General features: G+C 43.8%; 2 protein-coding genes and 1 pseudogene across 4 annotated transcripts in view; 1 reads left to right on the top strand and 2 right to left on the bottom strand.

Moving 5' to 3' along the window:
- Nucleotides 1–3,856, top strand: part of itsn2a (intersectin 2a) — a 37,081-nt gene extending 33,225 nt beyond the window's left edge. For all 3 annotated transcript variants that reach the window (XM_040125598.1, XM_040125599.1, XM_040125600.1), the window contains 7 exons: nucleotides 111–278; nucleotides 620–832; nucleotides 1,066–1,187; nucleotides 1,281–1,363; nucleotides 2,525–2,608; nucleotides 2,730–2,903; nucleotides 3,249–3,856. In XM_040125598.1, the coding sequence (XP_039981532.1) occupies nucleotides 111–278; nucleotides 620–832; nucleotides 1,066–1,187; nucleotides 1,281–1,363; nucleotides 2,525–2,608; nucleotides 2,730–2,903; nucleotides 3,249–3,400 (996 nt within the window). In that variant the 3' untranslated portion in view covers nucleotides 3,401–3,856. The remainder of the gene's footprint in view (nucleotides 1–110; nucleotides 279–619; nucleotides 833–1,065; nucleotides 1,188–1,280; nucleotides 1,364–2,524; nucleotides 2,609–2,729; nucleotides 2,904–3,248) is intronic.
- Nucleotides 3,857–4,007: 151 nt separating this feature from the next.
- Nucleotides 4,008–7,823, bottom strand: fam228a (family with sequence similarity 228 member A). Its single transcript, XM_040125601.1, has 9 exons — nucleotides 7,814–7,823; nucleotides 7,465–7,547; nucleotides 6,206–6,376; nucleotides 6,055–6,132; nucleotides 5,604–5,798; nucleotides 5,411–5,485; nucleotides 5,206–5,293; nucleotides 4,486–4,654; nucleotides 4,008–4,335 (listed from the first exon to the last, which is right to left on the bottom strand). Exons 2-9 carry the CDS (start codon nucleotides 7,543–7,545, stop codon nucleotides 4,224–4,226), a joined length of 969 nt encoding a protein of 322 aa, XP_039981535.1. The 5' UTR covers nucleotides 7,546–7,547; nucleotides 7,814–7,823; the 3' UTR covers nucleotides 4,008–4,223.
- A 2,670-nt stretch (nucleotides 7,824–10,493) lies between these two features.
- Nucleotides 10,494–19,039, bottom strand: LOC120789108 (annotated as a pseudogene).
- Between the last annotated feature and the right edge of the window lie 1,003 nt (nucleotides 19,040–20,042).

Here is a 20,042-nt window from a genome sequence, read left to right on the forward strand (position 1 = left end):
ATACGTCTACTTACAATATTCCCCACCTGCCACTTTTTTTTTTCCCCTGCTATTCGTGTCTAAGTCCATGTCTCTCTCCATCTGTCTCCTTTCATCGTCCCGTCGGTCAGATCCTGGAGCACACGCCTGATGGCCACGCGGACCGCGGGCCCCTGAGAGAGGCTCTGGAGCGAGCCGAGGAGCTATGCTCTCAGGTCAACGAGGGGGTCAGGGAGAAGGAGAACTCCGACAGGCTGGAGTGGATACAGAGCCACGTCCAGTGTGAGGGACCGATAGAGGTGAGCGCGCTCAGACGTGACACGTTTGAATCATGGCGTGTGTAGTTTCTTAATGTTATGTTATCCCTGCTGTAGGGTATAGTTATAGACAGCCTCTACAAGCTATTTTACATTTGGACGCCATTGCGTTAAATTCTGCTGGATTGTTTTAGGCACTTTTTTTCTTTTGCAGTTAAACTTCTGCTTCGGATCAGAATTCATGTTGTTTTTTACCAAACCAAACGCGCCCATATGGCAACAAAGCCAGGGAGCGTTTTTCACCAGACCACTTTACTGTACTCGCTTCATTTCCTACATCCCTCCTCAGTCCGGCCTCACTGTCTTCCCCGTCACTCTTTCAGCACTTGGTCTTCAACTCGCTGACAAACTGCCTCGGGCCTCGCAAGCTGCTTCACAGCGGTCGGCTGTACAAAACCAAAAGCAGCAGGGAGCTGTGGGCTTTCCTCTTCAGTGATTTCCTCCTCCTCACACACAGCGCCAAACCCTTCTCGTCCTCAGGACCAGACAAGCTTTTCAGCCCCAAGACCAACATACAGCTGAAGATCTACAAAACAGTAAGTGAGGGCTAGGCACTTTTCTTAAACAAAGGAATATGATATGAATACCTTTGTGGTGTTAAAGTACTACTTGCCTTGTTTTACTTATTTATAGGTAACCTGCTGGTAGCAAACTGAAATGTTTCACTTACTTCTTTTTCATTTCAGTATTCAACAATATCCTCGGTTGTTTTCCTTTTTCGGGCATCAGTCCATGTGTCATTCATTTGTCTGTATATGTTCTTCTCCAGCCACTATTTCTGAATGAGGTTTTGGTGAAAATGCCTCCGGACCCATCCAGCGATGAGCCGCTCTTCCACGTCTCACACATCGATCGCGTCTACACGCTCAAAACTGAGACTTTAAACGAGAGGTACGTGTGCACACGAGGGCATCTGCGCGAATCTCAGCACAGACCTAAGTATTCTGTCTGGAGTGTTCACGTGTGTACCTTTTTTTTCGCCAGGACAACGTGGGTCCAGAAAATCAAAGCAGCATCTGAACATTTCATAGAAACCGAGAAGAAAAAGAGAGAGAAAGCTTACCAAGGTAAATGCAGTCACTTTTCGGCTAAGTGAAGCTACTAAGTGTGTGTGTGTGTGTGTGTGTGTGTGTGTGTGTGTGTGTGTGTGTGTGTGTGTGAAAGCAGTTGATCTCTAATAGTAGCAGTGAACAGAAGCTTTGAACGCAATGAAACGGGATACATGAACATACTGTCCATATTCACACCCAAATTTAATTACACTGAAAGCCGCCTTAATAACTAGTTAAATATCATATACAACACAAAACATTAGGGACTGTATGAAAATTATTAGGGTGTGAGGAGGGGTTGAATCTTGTATTTCAATTTTTAAAAAAGCAAAATTCTCCTCAGCGTTTCTAATATTTTCATTGGAGCCTCTCGTAATATCTCATAACATAGTACAGAGTTGATACAACTAATTTCACCATTTAAACTGTAAAGAATTTAATAAGGGTAATCTAATGTAAATACCCAATATACTAATGGAATAATAATTTTCACTGTAGCATCAGTGCACCCATTATATGCAAGTACAATATGCAGTTTTCAAAATTATGGCTAATGCAACAAAATTCTGAATATTCCAGCCGTTCCAAATTTTAGAATAAAGAGATACTGAATAAAAGGCTAAACTTGAATGTAATAAGACAACTTTAAATGATACATTTAACTCTATTTTTTTAAATTTTCTGTCATGATACAGCCTAATGTGAAGGAGAAGAGATAAGATTTAATCAATAATATCAAGAAAGATCCATGTGCATTTGTGTTTTCTGAAACTGCCACATTGATGTCTTATCTACTTGACTCTGATGGGGAAAAGTGAGCCCTGAAACGGTCAAATCATTTTTTGTACTCTGCATTTGGTGCTTTCTCGCGACCCAAAGCCATCATTTGCATTAATGTTATTCTATTTTCACAACAAATCCAGCAAGCGAAGGCTAAAATATGGGGTGAGTAAAAATTTTGAAGAAAAACCTCCCCGTTCTCTCTACCCTCCCTTCAGCAAAAAAAAAAAATCCATAATCCTCCTTCCCTAATCATTTTTGTACATTCCCTTACTCATAACAAACGATATTTTTTACCACCTGTATGTGTGTATTATTCACAAGCTCTGTTGTTTCAACAGACAAAACCTTTTGTGTGTTTTAGGTCTGTATCTAACGGCTCTGCATTTGTTTCAGCACGTTCCCTGAAAACCAGCGGTATCGGCCGACTGCTGGTGACTGTCACTGAAGCTCAGGAGCTCAAGGCCTGCAAACCCAACGGTGAGGCCCTGTGCTGGGATACGAATGTTCGGTGTTCCATTTCTTCAAGAAATGCTCAATACAGTATGTGGTACATAAGAAATGACTAGTTAAATCAGAGAGCCTCATCATTTCTCTCCAGGTAAGAGTAATCCGTACTGTGAGCTGACGATGGGGGCTCAGTGCTACACCTCCCGGCCCATCAGCGACACTCTGAACCCCAAGTGGAACTTCAACTGCCAGTTCTTTATCAAAGACCTCTACCAAGACGTCCTGTGTATCACTGTGTTCGAGAAAGACCAGTTCTCACCAGATGGTCAGTGGATTGGAGAGACACACACACACACACACACACACACACACACACACACACCAGATGCTCACTCAAACAGAATGAATTATAAGGCTTTTGTCCAATTTGTCCTGCCAGTAACGAATGAAGGGACACGTATAATCACTGATTGTGTGCCAGGTTCTGATGACTGCTTTTAACTTATTATAACACTTTTAAAGCAATAGACACCCCCCTATTGTTTGGTGTCTCCTGCTGCCTGTTAGATTATTGGCCATTATCAGATTTTTTTTTTAACTTTCAGATATTTAAAGCCCTTGAAGCTGTGTGTAGACAGTTTTCCTAAATGATTGTTTTCTGCCTCTCCAGATTTCCTGGGTCGGACTGAAGTTCCTGTGGCAACTATCAAGAAAGAGATGGAGAGCAAAGGTGCTGCAAACCGTCACCTACTACTACACGAAGTCCCTACCGGGGAAGTTTGGGTCAAACTAGATTTACAGCTTTATGAGCCAAGCAAATGAGGATGACACACAGCCAAACACTCCCTCAGACACAGACATTCATTTTATAGTGATGAAGAGAAGACATTAGCATAAGCAGAAACACTTTAACAGCCTAAAAGTGCCTGCTTGTAGTGCAAGTAATGCCATGAAAACCCCTCGATTATGCCGTAGCTGCCTTGTCCTGCCTGGACCCATTTAATTGACCTCAGACAGAAAGGGAAGGAGACCTTGCCATAAATGCGGAGTAACGAACTGGCGAAATGTCCTCAGAAGTAGTTATTTATTGTGGAAAATTGAATTCTTTCTTCACATAAAATCAGCGAAAATGTGAATACTTTAATGTTCACTACTTGAATGAAGTTAGACAGACAGGCCTTAAAATGTAACCAGGTAGTTTTCCTAAATTAATGTTAAAAAATTTAATATTTTTGTACCATATATACACATTCGTATACAGTACTATTTCACTCTTAATGAAGGAATACAGCCTTTCCAACATGTGTTCACATACTGTTATACATTCACCCTGTCACATATACTTATTTTGCTAAACATTTCTTTGTTGCACATGACTGTACAATGTAAAATCAAAGATGATGGAACCAAATATTCCATTAAATCCTGAAAATGGCATGATTAAAATGTACATACAGTAAACGTTTTTCTTTGTTGTGGGTTTCTGTTTCACTACTTTCTCATCACATTCTTGGTTTCCTAGAGTCCTACACAGTAACACTTTCAAGTATGTTACCTGGGAAAACTGTGAGTTAGAAGCAAATAGAGGTGAAGATTTGTGTAAAACAAAGATTTTATTTGGACGTAGGCAAGGACTGAAGTGGCCTTAAGTTGTTGGTTGTACGGGACATCCACATATGGAGAACCAGCAGCTGGTCTGACGGCACCTTCCATCTGGTGTGGCAGTTGCACTTATGTGGTATGGTATCGTATCGAGCCTGGGTGAGACACATTTTTGCGACGTTACTTCTGACACACAACTGATAGCTGTGATTCTTAAATGATGTTTCGATGCAGCTGTATCAGGCAGTCTGGTTTAAATGGTTTAAAAATCAAACTTGAATCCTTTTTATACTATATGTATGTACCTGCTGGACTTCCTTCCTTCAGTCTCATCCTCAGCTGGAGTTCTCCTGGATGCAGAGACTTGATAACTGTATGAGGCCTGTATAGGTGTGCTAGCCTGAGGCATCACAGACTCACTGAGACGACGATCACCTGGTATCTTCCGTACTCGTCTCCTTGTGTGTTTACATCCTAAGATAGAACAGAAACTGGTTTATATTTGAAGACTGATTAAAAACCATCACCAAATCTGTAATTACGATTTACACTGATTTGGGTTGAGAGAAGCTGAAGTCACTCGTGACAATAATGGGATAAATATAAATGCAAAACTACCCTTTAGCATTTAGCTAAAATGCTCAACTAATGTAACAGCAGCACAAGTGGAGATGAGTCATAAAGTCAGTGACCTGACTCAGTCAAGTGCTTTACACAGCAATATTTGCCTTATGATTGCCAACATTAGCCACCATACGATACCAGACCAAGTAAGGCAAAACCCCTGGGCGTATTGACTTGAGCAAGGGTGCGTTTTATTGCTTATGAATACGACTTGAATATGCTGAATGCATTTGGTCCAGGAAGAATGTGTTATTACGTCTTTCAAAAGTAACATTGTGTCACTGTTATTTCCCCAAATTTAGGAGAAAAAACCACTGTGGTTATCTCAGCTCAAACTCAAGGCAAAGCGTTTATGTAAGTCTTACTTTTCCTTTTGGTTAAAAAAAAAAAAGGAAAAATACCTGCTTCACAAGAACGGGCTGTTCCCATTTCCCTCCGTCTTTCATGTAGCTGAAGGTGTAACGAGTCCTTTAAGTCAGCTGTATTGAGCTAGGGATAGAGCGATGAATATATTATTAGTAAGAGACACATTTGAAATACTTGAATGCGTCCAAAACCTTTTTTTTTCCCACGTATTGAACGGAATATGTCAGGCACAAAAATCACCTTGAAGTAGTTCAGCTTTTTGAGAAGAAAAGGATTGTACTCCTTTAGATCATACGTTTCTAGAAACACAAAACCCTGAAGGTGAAGGACATTACAGTAGTTAGAGTAAGTTAGATAAATACAAATCTCTTGTGAGAGCTTCGTTTTCTTTTGTAGTATTGGCCAAAGCACAAATGAAGGTCTTTAGCATTACCTTGGTGTTGCAGTGATGTAGGTAGTGAGTGTACAAGCCCTGGCGCCTCTTGGCCTCCACGGGGCCACAGCTGGACACGTGTTCCTCCACTCTCCTCTGCAGGGGAAACCATACACGCTCAGTCCAGCGCTTGTGCAGCAGCTCCCTCCTCCTCAGCTCTGTTACATCCCGTTGGCTCAGAAACCCCTCCAACTCCTCAACGAAGAAGCATAAGAGCCAACATGGGAGATACAGACAAAAAGGTCAATACGTTTCCCTGCGAAGTCTTTTTTTGTAACGCCATGAAGGGCAAGATATGGAAAAAGCAGTAGCCTTTAACTATATAATCTGCAATTTAAACAGACTGTAAAGCAACGTAAGTTAGACAATGTAAGCACACACAAAAACAACAAAGATTTTGCTTTCAGTCTCTTAAAAAAGCTACAGAAACTGTAAATATTCGGGATCTCACCTTCACAAACCCATTTTCCGAGTCCAGTAATGGTTTGATTATTTCTCTCGCCTGCTGATATTCAGCCGCCGCCTTTTCCTAAATGGTAACACATGCTGTAAGAAAAGTCACCTTCTCTTTGTGTGTGCGTGTTTGTGGGTGAGTGCCCTACCTGCAGTTGTCTGAGGGAAGTGTGGGAGACCCAGTCCTGTTTGGCGCCCGGCTGTGGCCCAGAGGGTGAGGCCTCATCCCTTTTCCCTGCTCTTACAAATCCACTGGTGCTCCTCGACCTCACGCTCGGCTGAGACGGCCACGTTCTGCTCTCTGTGGCTGCAGTTACAGTCTGCAGTGTACAGTTTCATTTTCGGGAATCGTGTGAAGTTAACCTGACATTACACCATAGATAGGAGCAATTATAAGATTCTAACTACATCTTGTCTCATAACGGTGACTATTGCCCACTGGGAATGCAAATGTGCATAAAACCATAAGCTGCAGAGCCACCGTGTAGAATGCTTACTCCTGGAAATCCCAGCTCGAGTTCACAGACGGACCGGACACAATCATGTAGGTGTACAGAAGGTAACAGAGGCCAGCACGACGGGCAGTGACAGATCGTGTCACTACCTGGAAACACGAGACGCTTCTCACTGTTACGCAAACACATATGGTAGGACACGTATGCGAGAGCTCTATGGAGATCTTCTGGCATGACGTAGCAGGTCTGGTATCAGTGTAAAGATGGCAGCTTCCTTCCTCGCTTTTTGTTGTGTTTTTGCCTGAAATAACAATACAATCTTAACTTAATATGAAGAATATGGGTTTGGATGCTTGGTTGGTTTGGTCATTTGCCTTTCGCCTCATCCGGCACCATGCACAGCAGCTAGTCAGACGGTTCACTGTATACGCACAGGGCAGAAGGAAGGGCAGCCATGCATTCAGACGGCTTCGTACCCCCTTTGCCAAGCCGTCCTGGCCGGCGAGGATACGCAGCCTCTCTGACATTTAAAAGACTGGTGAGAAATTATTAGCTGGCAAGGGTTCACGGTTTCACCCCGTGAAAGGGCAGCAGTATAGAGTGAGTGAGCGAGCGCGCATGTAAGAGAGAAAATTTTCTATGTGTGAGACTGCTGAGCAGAAAACCTACACCCTTCTTGTTCCTTGACTGCCAGAAGTTCATGAGGAGTGAGGCAGCGCCCAGCACTCAATATATCTTTCTGCATGTGAAGCAGGGTGGTATACTGACAAGAAGTGTATGTGGTGTGTGTGTGTGTGTGTGTGTGTACATAACAGGCCCAATGTAACTGATTTTAAAGGTTGTATTTGTTGTATTAAAGCGCCCAGAGTGCGCGATGTGAGGGTTATTCAGCTCTTTTCCTTTCCAGTGGCCCTTGTGAATTTATTAGCAGGCATACGCAGGTGTTCCTTTACCTCTGATTTCAGCAGGCGGACAGAAAATGGTGTGTGGGGGGTGACCACGCCACTGGCAGTGTTTTTCCTCATGGGGCTCATCCCTGCATCACGAGGAAAAAAAAAATAGTTTTGAGTCATCAGTAATAACTAGCTTATGATGTGGTATGCTGGCCCAAATAAATCTTAATCTAGACGTAGCTAAAGTCTTCGGTGCTAAAGGCTAAAGAGGCTACATTTGTATGACTTACAGACTACAACCTGCGGTAGAGCAATTTTGCATGAAATTCAATTAATTCTACCCCATGCAGTGCCTTTTAATTTAGGAATTACAAGCCCGCGTCGCCATAGCAATGACGTGGTTTCGTACCTTTGTTGACTTGAGGACGTTTGGATGAAAAACAAAAACAAAAAAAAAAACACAGAAAAAATTAGCCAAAATTAGCCAAAACGCGCCTGGTTTGAGGGTCTGAAGCTCATCACAATAAAAGCGTGAAACCTTTTTAAAGCGTGCCGTGTGTCGTTGTCCCCCCCCGGGGTAGCCTCGGTTGTCTCCTGCGGAGGTAACTTCCAGAGAGAAGGAGGGGAGGTGAGGGCCCTCCTCCAGGTGTCCTACCGTCTGGAGCTTTTTCCGTTGCCATGACACCGGCACACACGCGTGCCAGGGCGAGCGCGCGCTGCGGAGACGTTGTCGGGCCGCACGCGGCGTTTCACCGCGAGGCGGGGACGCGGATTTAACGAATCAAATCTAATATGGACCGAGGTTCTCGGGACAGGCGCGACAATTGATGGCATAGTGGGTCAAAAAAAAAACAGAAAAGATTACACAGAATTTAAATGATGCAGGGGCATTTTTCACAAGCCGCAGAATTTCCACCTTTCAATTATTTATTAATAACCTACGAATAAAGTTTTTTTTTGTTTGTTTGTTTTTTTTAACAATTTTCGTTTGGGAAATATCCTCTCTTATAGGCCTGGACACAATCGGTTGTGTAACGGGCATGTGTTGAAGGACTAGTTAATGGACCCTGACTGACACCCGTCTCATGTCCAAAGAAGTCAGTGGCAGACAAACAAACCAACAAGCAAACATCTCTATACAGGCGGACAGCCTTTTGAGTGCTAAATGTGTCGCCCTGAAAAGCGTTGCAGCCTGCCAGTCTTAATGCGCTTCTTGACACCTGATGTGCACTGTCAAGGTGTTCCGCATTCTCCGACACCTGCGGGGAAATGCGACTGCTTAATGTTTGGGCATTAGCTGCGTGGAGGCAGGGCAGGGCTTGGCCCGGGTCATAACTCGGGATTTTCAGCGCTTTGCTTTCGTTTCCGTTGCCGGGTCCGGGACAGGGGGGAGGCTACATGGATTGGTGGACTGCGTTGGCAGCGAGTATTGCCCTGCTCTGGATTCTCTGCTTTATAGACGGTAGGAGGAAAATTGGCAGGTGGAGATTTTGGAGGCTTTTCAGGAAATTGCCTTATGACGGAAACGGCTTCCATAAATGTACACTGGATAAATTAAGACTATTTCTCTCTTCGCATTAGATGTAAAGTTGGCTGTAAACTGTATATTTTTCTGGGTAAAAAAAAAGAAAAGAAAGAAAAAACACAAATTACCTTTCCTTTTAGTTTTGCTAAGAAGGAATTTTCAGTTGCCCAGAAGCCTATCATCGGATGCATGGCGCACTGTTACATCTAGGATCAGCGAATTGAGCGTGATTGGAATAAACGCAGTGCGTGTCACTCACCAAAACTTCCAGGAGTCACTGTGTGTGTCGTATAACTAAGAGGGCCTAATTTAATATACGTTTGGCTCGCAAAAATCTTGGTTTTCTCCAATTCAGACATTTTAAAAGATTTTCTTCTCTGGCATTTTTGAGACTAATGTATTCTGATGGGTTTAAGAAATTATCTTGACAAAAGCGAAAGTGAAAGCGAAAGAAATGGGATTTTTAAGGGACCATAATCACAAATGCTTATCAGAGGATGGATCCTGCGCGTAATAACGCGCCGCGCCTCTCGCGTTGCGTGCTCAGGTGATACCTGCCGCCCACATGGCTGGGGAACAGACTCTAATCCAGTGGCAGACGCTGTTTGTAATGGTTGCTGACATTAGCCGCAGTGTTAAATTAGACTCCAGCTGACCCCGTTACCCTCTTATCTCCAGGCAACGCCGTGCTTGAGCTGCGGCTGCTCTTCCATGCTCTGACCAAAGCTGTTTGTCACCTGTACCTGGCCCTGCTCCCGCTGCGCCGAGCCGCCACCCACTTCGTCGACTGTGCGAGATACCTGGTCAGCCATGCCCAGCAGACCCCCTCTCCCCACGGCTACCTCCACCAAGGCCAGCCCGTGGCCAGGACTGGCTGGCTGCACCTCCTGGAGGGCATGTGCGTGGTGTGCGAGACGGTGCCCAACCTGATGGGCGCGGCGCTCAGTGTGGGCGCCGCCCTCTGCCACATGCTGCAGGGGGGCTTCTACGTCCTGGCGGCGACGCTGCGCACCATCCAGATCAATCTGTTCTCCCAAATGAACGGCGAGAAGGAGAGATGGGACAGAGAGCGGCACAGAGCCAAGGAGAGCGAGAAAAAACTAAATTCTAAAGTGTTGGAATACATCTCGGTGTTTTGTCAAGACCCTGTCAGCGCTTTACGCATCAAGGTCGACGTGCCACCGGTGTATAGATAATCTTTGTCCATGTAAAACACTGTACTGGTTAATTGGCACATAAGAGGCCTTCTTCTAACTGCTGAGGGGTTACAGGTTTCAGGCAGAGTGTTGATTGGTTTGCAGAGGTGACAGGAGGTTGAACTTTGACCTCCGGTTTCACTCACTGCTGCTGAGGGAATAGTACAAACAGAATCAGAGAAGAAATTATATTTAAGTGTGAAAAAGATAAAGAATCTATGGTGCATTTTGTTACATTTGTTTAACATTTATTGAGATGTAAAGAAATTAAAATAAATGTCTCAAACAAATGAAATCTCACATATTTGACAGTGTTGTATTCAGACCTTTATTGCTACATCAATGTACATACACATCAAGGGTCATAATTCAGTGTTTACTATCTAATTGCAAACAGCTTTATTTCGAAGTGCTCTTTTTGCTCATTCACCTTTATCAGCCACGTGGGTCAATAATACATCTAGGACCGAATGTTAAAAATATATTAACATAATGTTAGTTATTAAAATTCAGCCTTAGTTCAGTGTCACAAAACACAGGCATCGCCAATGCTTTTGCCATATCTAGCAGGCCAGAAAGTTACTCTTTATCTAAAAACTGTCTTTCTTCAGCAACTAATTCTGAGTAGAGCCATCAAACAAAATCAGCAATACATTTAGGTCACGATGTCAGGTCGTCGTAGCTTTATCTTAGGCCTGTAAGGGATGAGAGCAAGGACACGGGGGGGGGGGGGCAGTGAATGTTCAAGAGGAACGCGGCCAAGTTAAGTCCGGCATCCAGGAAAAAAGTATTTTGTCTGAGGGCTCAGAGTGCAGAGCTAAGGTGCAGCCTTTCTCCTGACGGCTGCATGAAGGCACAGGGGGAAGACGGGGAGGTCAAGCAGGGGTAAACAGGACTGTGGGCTGATACTGAGGATGGAGCTGGTCCAATGGAGACCAAAGTCTTGCGTCAGGTGTAGACTGGAGCATGTGGGGAGGGATTTTCCCAGCTACAGAGGAAAAGAAAAATCCATCAGGCCGCCGTTTGTGGGCGTGGCGAACAAAATAGTATTTTAAAGGCAGCGAGGTGAACTCCTCATCAATATTCACCTGCAAAAGCGAAACAGACACGCTTTATCTTCATCAAAATATCACAACTTACAAAGTACGTCTCCGATTCTTCTAACGGCTGCTTTATTCACTTTGTATTCGTTATGCTCCGACCTGCGGTGAGAAAACACGATACAGAAACGTACCCTGCACAACTTTGGCATTAGAAATGCGAACAGCTTCTCAACCACCGTAGAAAATGAGCTTAAAACCAAACAGTTTTGCCGGGGGTAATCTCATTACTCACGCCCTCAACTTTGTCACAGCCCCCAGTCTTCGCAGGGCCGACAAAACGTTTTTTTGTGTGTCAGAAGAAAGGGCTTCATAGGTGTGAAGCTCACCTGCAACGTGCAGAAATAATCGCAGCGTTTTATAATCACGGGGGTTTAGCAGCTGGAGATGGCCCTGGAGCTCAGACGGTGATTTCTCACACTTTCTGTATTACCTGAGAGGATGAGCTTTGTCGCCAGGTTTCTCACAGCAGGTAGGAAGTGTTTCACCGTGAACACATGAGCTCCTTCTTCAGAGAACTACCTGAACATCACCTTGACATAAAAACACATCGGATCAAGCAGAAGAGCGTAAACTTTCATCTTCCGTACGTGTAGTTAAATGCGAAAATTTCGGCTTTGTGTCTGAATCGGCCTTTTCAAAGCTTGATAGATGCAAAGTATGATTTACGCTGTTTATTTCAGTTAGTGGGAATTTAAGTGAGACGTGAAACACAGCTTTTCAGGCCAGATCAGGTGTGACATTTTTCAGTGGCAGAGAGTGCCTCTAATGACATCAAAACCTCCACCATGCAGTGTGTATGTGTGTGTGTGTATATATATATATATGATTTGTTAATGTAACACTTTGATTTTTAATATATTTCATTTATTCAGTTATAGTAGGTTAATTAAAAAGAGAGTACTGTCTCTAAATAACTACATAAACTATCAGATTCATTATTTCCAGGTAACGTTCTGGAAAATTACTGGTGTTACCAGTGTTACCGGTTTATTTTCCACCATGATGGTCTAAATTCTGTTTTAAACCCTGAATCATTTATTCATTTATTTTTACTCATTCATTTTTTTAGACCTCAAAGTACTCAAATTTAAGGAGGATTTAAGGATAGCTCCTCCAGTCCCGTGTCCGAAAGTGTCACTTCCTGCTGACTGATGTGGAGTGCTCCACATTTCTTCAGGAGGAAGCATGCCTCCTCAAAGTCCTGATTGATAGACAGACAGACTTCAACACAAGATCGATAACAATATGTCTGGATTTCAAACGAAGCAACTGGTTAGCTAGATAACCTGGGATTCTACCGGCAGACCGGGCCCAGTATGTCAGAAGTAAAGCTGCGAACTGAGATTTCATACATGACTTAGGAAGACATTAATCCTCCTTATGATGTTTGTCCTGAGGTGCTCGGAGGAAGTTGAGCCTTGACAGATGAGGGTGTTACCTGCGGCAACCTGTCAGGGATGAAGATGAACTCGTAGGAGAAGAGGTCTCGTAGGAAGCAGAAGAAGGTGACGAGGTCGTCTGTGACCAGCGCAGTGGATCACAATGAAACGAGAGGAAAATACAGATTGTTCTTTCAAGGACACAGAGAATCTCACAGTGTGTTAGCTGAAAAATATATCCTGTCTAACCCCCACCTCTCCGTGTGCTCTTGGCGATGTGAATGGGCGTCGCGAGCAGGGCCGGACGCACAAAAACGTGCATCAACTGGTTCCTATAGGAGGCCAGCATCAGCACCGCCGACGCTATCCTGGTCAAGCCTTCCTCTGGGCTAGTTGGACACTTCCCCGCCGGCCCCTCCTCCTGAACCAGGTTGTTTCGCCCCGCTCTACGGTGAACTATGGCGCGATGAAGGGCCACAGCTGACGACATCACGTCGGAGTCGGGGGCTTGATCTGCAGGATACGATCTCAACGTTATCTCTCTTTAATAGGTAAGTTGGAGTTTCAGAGGGTCGGCTTGGCCTCGGAATAGTATGTATGTACATGTGTGAGTTTTCGTGCCTGCATGTGTGAATGTGCACACACCCAAGACCTGCAAAGTGAGACAGTTCAGTGGGGTCCTCTTAGGATAAGCAACTTAAAGTGCATTAATCCACTGAACATATCCTAAGTGAATCTGAATGCTTGTGCCAACTCACATTCATCTAATCTGTCTGATCTGCCTCAAGCCCGGGCTGAAGGAGCTGGGATGAGGTGAGACGCTGACCACAGGAAAAACACTCAGTTACTTTTCTCTGCATTAACTTTGTCTGGCTAACTGGAAACGCAATATGCAAATGCCACCTGCTGGTCTTTTAAGGGACATGAAAGTAAGCCTCATCAAAGGCCCAGTGTTAGGAGAGCTTAACATTTATCCCAATCATGTGCTCAAGCTTGATGTGGCTGCATTTACACCAAATTAATTAAAAGATGTGCCACTTAAAACAAAATACATATAATCCATTCTTTAAAGCCGAATAGGTGTAAAAGTGCCATCCCAGACTTGTGCGTTAGATTTGGGCAGGAGAAGAGAATGTTTTCCCACTATATTTGGGAATGCAATAACATTAAAAAGGTCTGGAGGGAGATCGAGCCATCCCTTGGGAAACATATTGGGGTGAGCGTGAGGTCACACTTGACCCCACGCTATTTATATTAGGATTGTGCCCCGATACACACAGGATGTGTAAGGAAGATATTATATAGTTCCCTGTCATGGAAAAAGACCAGAGTCTACAACTTTACCTTTGCAAAAAATAACTTACATACTAAAAGGTAAACAGTCACTTTTTGGAACAGGACCCTTTTTTTTTTTTTTCCAAAAAGTGACTGTTTACCTTTTAGTATGTAAGTTATTTTTTAAACAATATGGGAATCCATGTGGAAACATTATAATAATTTTATTTTATATTTATTTTTATGCATTTATATTGTCTTTCTCCTTCATTTTTCTATAGTTTAAGTATTAATTCATTTATTTAGTGTTCATGTTTTGTTAATGTTTCAAATTTTCTAAGGCCTGACAGCTACAATGTATAATCCCCCCCCCCCTCCTTTGGACATGGATGAAAAAAGATACTGCTGGGAAAAAAAAAAAAAAACCCAATTCCATCCTCTCACACACCAGGCCAGTTCAGACGAGCCCCGAAGTCCATCAGCAGCTTCCGGAGCCAGAGGCTTTTCTGTGAGCTGATGCCACAGCAGACCCTCTTCTGTTAAGACTGTGATTCGGAGCCTGGAGCAACAGCCAGGCCATCAGAGACCACGGCCTGATCAGAGAGCCCTCTTCTTGGATTCGTGCCATCAGATGAGCCAGCCAGCTCACGCAGGCCTGAGCCTCTGCAGTGGGCTTCTGAGGAAGATGTCTGTGAACAGAAACCAAGGGAAAGAAGGGGAGGGTGAAGGGAGGGACAAAGCCAAACAGACTATGTTGCAGTAAGATAGGAGAATAGATGACTACATGGCTGTAATATATCTGGAAATTAAGGGGTTTCTAACTATTTGAAAAGGGGTTTACACTTGTTTAAATACATTCATCATAATGAAAGGACTTTAGTAGTGGCACTGATGTAGAGAGATAACGTAACATATACATAAAATATAATTAAACACATGAATGAATGGGGAGTAAGTAAAATTTTGTGACTTTAAAAAAAAAAACTCCGAAAATAATACAGAGTTTGGTTGATAGCTAATAGGGGAATATGAACTCATGACCTCCGCATTTCTAAAATCCTGGCTTAAGCCCTGGATGATGAGGATGGTACACATGCAGAAAAACAGACTGAATATCCTGTGCAGATCTGTAAATAACTTTTCAACCTGGGTATGAGGTTGTACCGGCAGCGATTTATCTTGCCCTGGCACAGCCGTCTGACTGACAGGGGACGGCCAAAGTTCAATCTTCCTGAAGCACTTTGCTAGCCCTCAGCAAACCCTGCAGAGAAAGACCGCGGCTGGGAGTGAATCAAAAGCAAGGATAGTCAGCTGTATTTACACACAACCCTTCTGACTAGCAGTTACGGGGTCAAAATACCATTGTTTGCAAATACAATAAATGGACTAAATGCATTTTTTTTTTTTTTTGTATTTTTACATCTTCAAGAAACAAAATGACATGAACGTTAGGATTCAGAACAGGCTGGAGTGATGGGGCAGTCACTATAAACAGTTTTACATCTTAGGGAATGCTGGAATGTGTGGCAAGGTTTCTTGGAATGAGCTGATTAGGGATTATTGCCGAAATGAGTAATGTGACCGGGACATAGCACATGGTGCTTTCTTTGGGCTTGGGGACACCCAACAGCTCGTGGGCAAGCAGCGACTCCTCCAGCACTCGGTCGTAGCTTAATAGTGATGGGGCACCAGCGCGACGTCAAACACCTCGCCTTTGAAGAAGGGCTCCAGCACCATGTGCATCATACCTGCAGACACACACAGATAGGGTAGAGTGGGGAGACACAGACGCATAGGGGTACACCTGTTGAAAAAATGCCACCCAAGGTCAAGATGGAAGGATGTCCTGGAATGATAATATGGAGTTAAAATAAGAGTAACTATTAAGATAGGGTTATGTAGCCATTGCACAGCAACACTAGTAGCTGTACAATAGTGTGTATTTCAACATCTATTACATAAAATAACAAAACAACCATTAACCAATAGAAGACCTCTGTAATTGAGGGGTTGGAGACAGAATATCAAGAGGAAAAGAGTGGAGAAAAAAGAGACCTAGACCACACACACTAATAAACACTGTGTTAACATGTGGACACTCACCTAACTTAGGCAACAGGGACTTCAGTGTGCGACTCCTAAACCCCTCCATATAAAACTCCAAAGGAGCATACCCTCTCTACAGAAAAGACATTTCACAGTTGGAATCACTCTTTACAGCTCTGAGGAAAAATACCGAGGTCATTTTTGAGTTGGAACGACAGTTTGGAGTTTGCTATGGCTGATGGAGCAGATTATCATGTCGTACCCTGACAATGGTTCTGACATATTCTGACAGCACTGCACAATACAGTTTGTCAGAGCTGATGGCACATCGGATAAAGAAAGCTCCAGAGCGACGCAGTATCTCTCCTACCATCTTCAATCCTTTAAGAGCTTTACAGTGGAGAGAGGGAGAAATAGAGGAATAAGTAGAGGGAGGGGGAGAAGTGAGCGCCTGCAAGCAAAGAAACGAGTCCCGAAAATGTTTACATCAACTAGAGATGTTGTAATATAGCCCTATATTATCTATAATATTCTGCTGTTGTAGGTGAACAGGATGTAGGAGATAACTAAGAAGTCCATATAACTCCTGTGACTGGGCATCAGGATCACAGGAGTCTCCTGAATGGCTCGTTGGAGCTGCGACGACAGAAAAATTAAAGAATAGATGAGTGTCAGAATCCAAACATATCCGAAGTATGTTTAATCTCAGTCCTCGTGATCTTGGAGCAAATTTCTCAAAAACGGGTCTTCCTTTAAGACAACTGTCCACTTATAGGTCGTCTTGGTCTATTTCAGTGAAAAGCAATCCACTATTCCAATCATTTAAACACACATTTAAAGGTCCTGAAACATTTTATCGTTAAAATTAGCTTCTCGGTATTAGTAGTACCAGTACTTAAAGGAATAGTTTGACAATTTGGGAAAAGATTGATACCACCCTCATATCTTTCTGTTAAATAAGGCTAGAGCCAGGCGCGGGTTAGCTTAGCTTGTCAAAGCGCAAAGACTGGAAATAGGGGGAAAAAGCTAGTCTGGTTCTGTACTTTGTTTTCACATTTTTTTTACGGATTGAAGAAATATATAAGAGATATAATGTGTTAATCAGTGATCTTTAGGTAGGTGAGTTTGGTTACTTTCACACAGGAGCAGGCTAGCTGTTTCCTCCTGTTTACAGTCTTTGTACTAAGCTAAGCTGACACAGCAGGCTGTAGCTTTACATGTATCATACTTCTCCTCTAAAAAATATATGCTTTTCCCAAAATTCCTTCAATAGGCGTTAAGACAAGTTGGTAATTATTATTTTGTTGCATATTTTACGTTGCAGCTAGGAAGGGAAATCAGCCCTCAACAACTGTTGGTCAGAGGACCATACTTGAGACGTTCCCGAGTAAGAAATCAGAAGTAGAGTTAGGGTTAAATTAGCGGGGAATAGCATATATGAGTTTTCTAACAGCTTTATAATTTCTTATTAGTTAACGTCCCACTGTTAATTTTCTGATCTTAAAAGTTCAGTTCACCCCAAAAAAAAAAAATACGTTAGTAATTTTTCCGTGTTTTGAGCGTCAGAAACAAATGTCAGAGGCAGATATATCTCAAAATCAGTGCAAATAAAACTGCAACTACATATCTGCATTCAGCAGCTAAAATGCCACTAGGGATAAGTGAGAACATATAATGTCTAATATTTTGGTTGAACTGACCCTTTAAGATTTAATCCACAGAAGCCTACACAAATACGCCAACAATTACTTTGGAGCTGTAAATTGTAGTGGACAGTGTATATGTGTGGTGATTTTCTGTATATACAGTACTGATCATTGATAGGTCCTGACCATGTTGAGGCCTTCCATGTTGACAAAGATGCTGGTGAAGAGTATCTTGAACACCCTAGTGAGCATGCAGCCCATCAGTCTGATAAACCCCAGCTGCAGGTTTTGAGACATCTCCTCCAAAATCTCACAGACCTCCTCTCGCACCTCCTTCACCGAGGACCCCGTCTCCATGGCAATCTGAAGAGGGATGCAGGGAGAATATTGACTCCACGTTGATTACGCTACAGTTTGAAACTTCTTTTTTACATTATTCTCTTTCTTTTAAATAGCACAGTCCCACCTCTTTGGCTACACAGCGGAGACACTGGGACTCATGCACGGCTTTGTTGAGTTCAGCCGTGGAGCAGGTGGAACTCCTTGGTAGGGGTGGGGTTTAAAGGTCCTGAAGGCATGGCCAAGATCACTGCTGCAACTCCTCTCCTCCAATATATCCACAAACTCTTCCTCATCCTCCAGGCCTGCCCTGCCCGAATCCCTGTACTGGAGCAAAGGGCCATGCTTGTGTTAACGTTAATGTTGATGTTGGACACCTTTAACGGAGAGAAAAAGAACTGGATGGAACAGAGACAATGGCTGATTTAAAGGCTGTCTTGTGACAGGGGAGAAAGACAGAAAGAGAAAGTAAAACTTATTTTTATTTAATATGACATCACAGGTGTCAGCCAATCCTGGTCCAATACCCAATTTACACCAGTGTGCTGTGTGATGCTTATTCATGGATTATGGGTTTTTCATTGAGGGAGAAGGGGTAGATGTATTTTTAAGAATTTGAAATAGGAAACTGAACTTTACAGAAAAAAAAATACACGAGAAATCATTATCACAAGCAATGCATTTTTATACATCTTACACCATATTAGAACACGAAGCTCTTCATCCAGTTATAAACAAAAACAACACACTGACTCATTATCTGCAGTCTCTCTGCTTTGTACTATGACCTCCTAATGCTGGTCGGTAGCTATGAAGCAACATCTACTTAAAAACATACTAGTTTCAGCAGCTGCCTCAGCCCCGCTGGACAGATCTGTGTTCACTGTTCACAGCTAAACGGGACCTGAGCTTGGGGACTGACAAGAGAGCGCGCAGCCGATGTCTTCTGCGCACTCGGTCTCGATCTAAGCTCCTGCATATCCTCGATAACTTCTAGTCACTGTCAGCTTTTAAAGCGAATAAGCTTGTACTGAAGAAGGGAGGGGGGGGTCTCTCCGACAGAGCGGACCGAAAGGATGCGACACGCGTTCCGTGATCAAAACCAAACTCTTACCGTATCCGTCATTCTTCGGAGGATCGAAACGATCCTCGCCGTCGCAGGGGTCTGTCCTCGTCGGCTTTCCCTTGCCCCACTCGAATAGACCCCCTCGGTGACAACCCCGCGTACGGCGCAGCACCCTGGGGCCCGAGCCGATGGTGTCGCCGCGTCTCGGGAACTCCTCCCGCGTGCTGTAAGGTGCAGCTCTGCTCACTAAAAACCGCCACACCTGCTGCGCATGGTAGTTCGTGGAGCGAAGTGGAACTGAGAACAGATGGGTTTTGCTGCTTTCAGCAAAATTGCATGGATAGACTGTATATTGACATGCAAACAAATTATTAGTATTTACCCCGCATTTATCCCGACAGTCTCTGCGCGCCGCGTCCGTGCACAATTGTTCCAGTTTCTTCTGTACAATTGACCGACACAGTTTGACTTGTGTATAGAGATTGCATGTGGTTTTCCATTGTTGAATCATGGGTGTTCGCTCCTCTTTCCGAGGATTCGCCAGAACCGTCAGATTAACTGCAGTTAAAGGAGGGCTTGCAGAGGATTTCAATAAACGCTCACGGGTTCACCAAAAAGTCATGAGCGTGGAATGGGCTGATCCCGCACGCCTCCACCTGCTCCGTCCGCGCACGGCCTTGGGCCCAACCGAACTCCTCCGTCGGCCAACATCTGCGGCTGTTGGTCTCTGTGAAGAGTCTGACACCGACGACTGATGACAGACAGTAGTTGTAGTTGGAGAGTTAGAGATGTCACTGGAGCTCAGTGAAAGCTGCGGAACAACTACGCAGTGGACCTTGAGATGGAAGTGTTTTTAAGGTCAGGAAGAAACTTTGAACTTTAAAAATGGGTTATTGCTCATCTGTCTCGAGGCTTCATCTTGGTTAAAATGACATGGTGCTCACCTGCTATTCAGGCGAATGTGAATCACGTTAGTGGAGGAGCCATCGTTGTTCTAAGAAGTAATACCGAGGTCAGTGGATATTAACACACACTCAATGCTGTACCAAGGCAATTTTTATTG

This window comes from Xiphias gladius, chromosome 4, assembly GCF_016859285.1.
Source record: "Xiphias gladius isolate SHS-SW01 ecotype Sanya breed wild chromosome 4, ASM1685928v1, whole genome shotgun sequence".
Lineage (NCBI taxonomy): Eukaryota > Metazoa > Chordata > Actinopteri > Istiophoriformes > Xiphiidae > Xiphias > Xiphias gladius.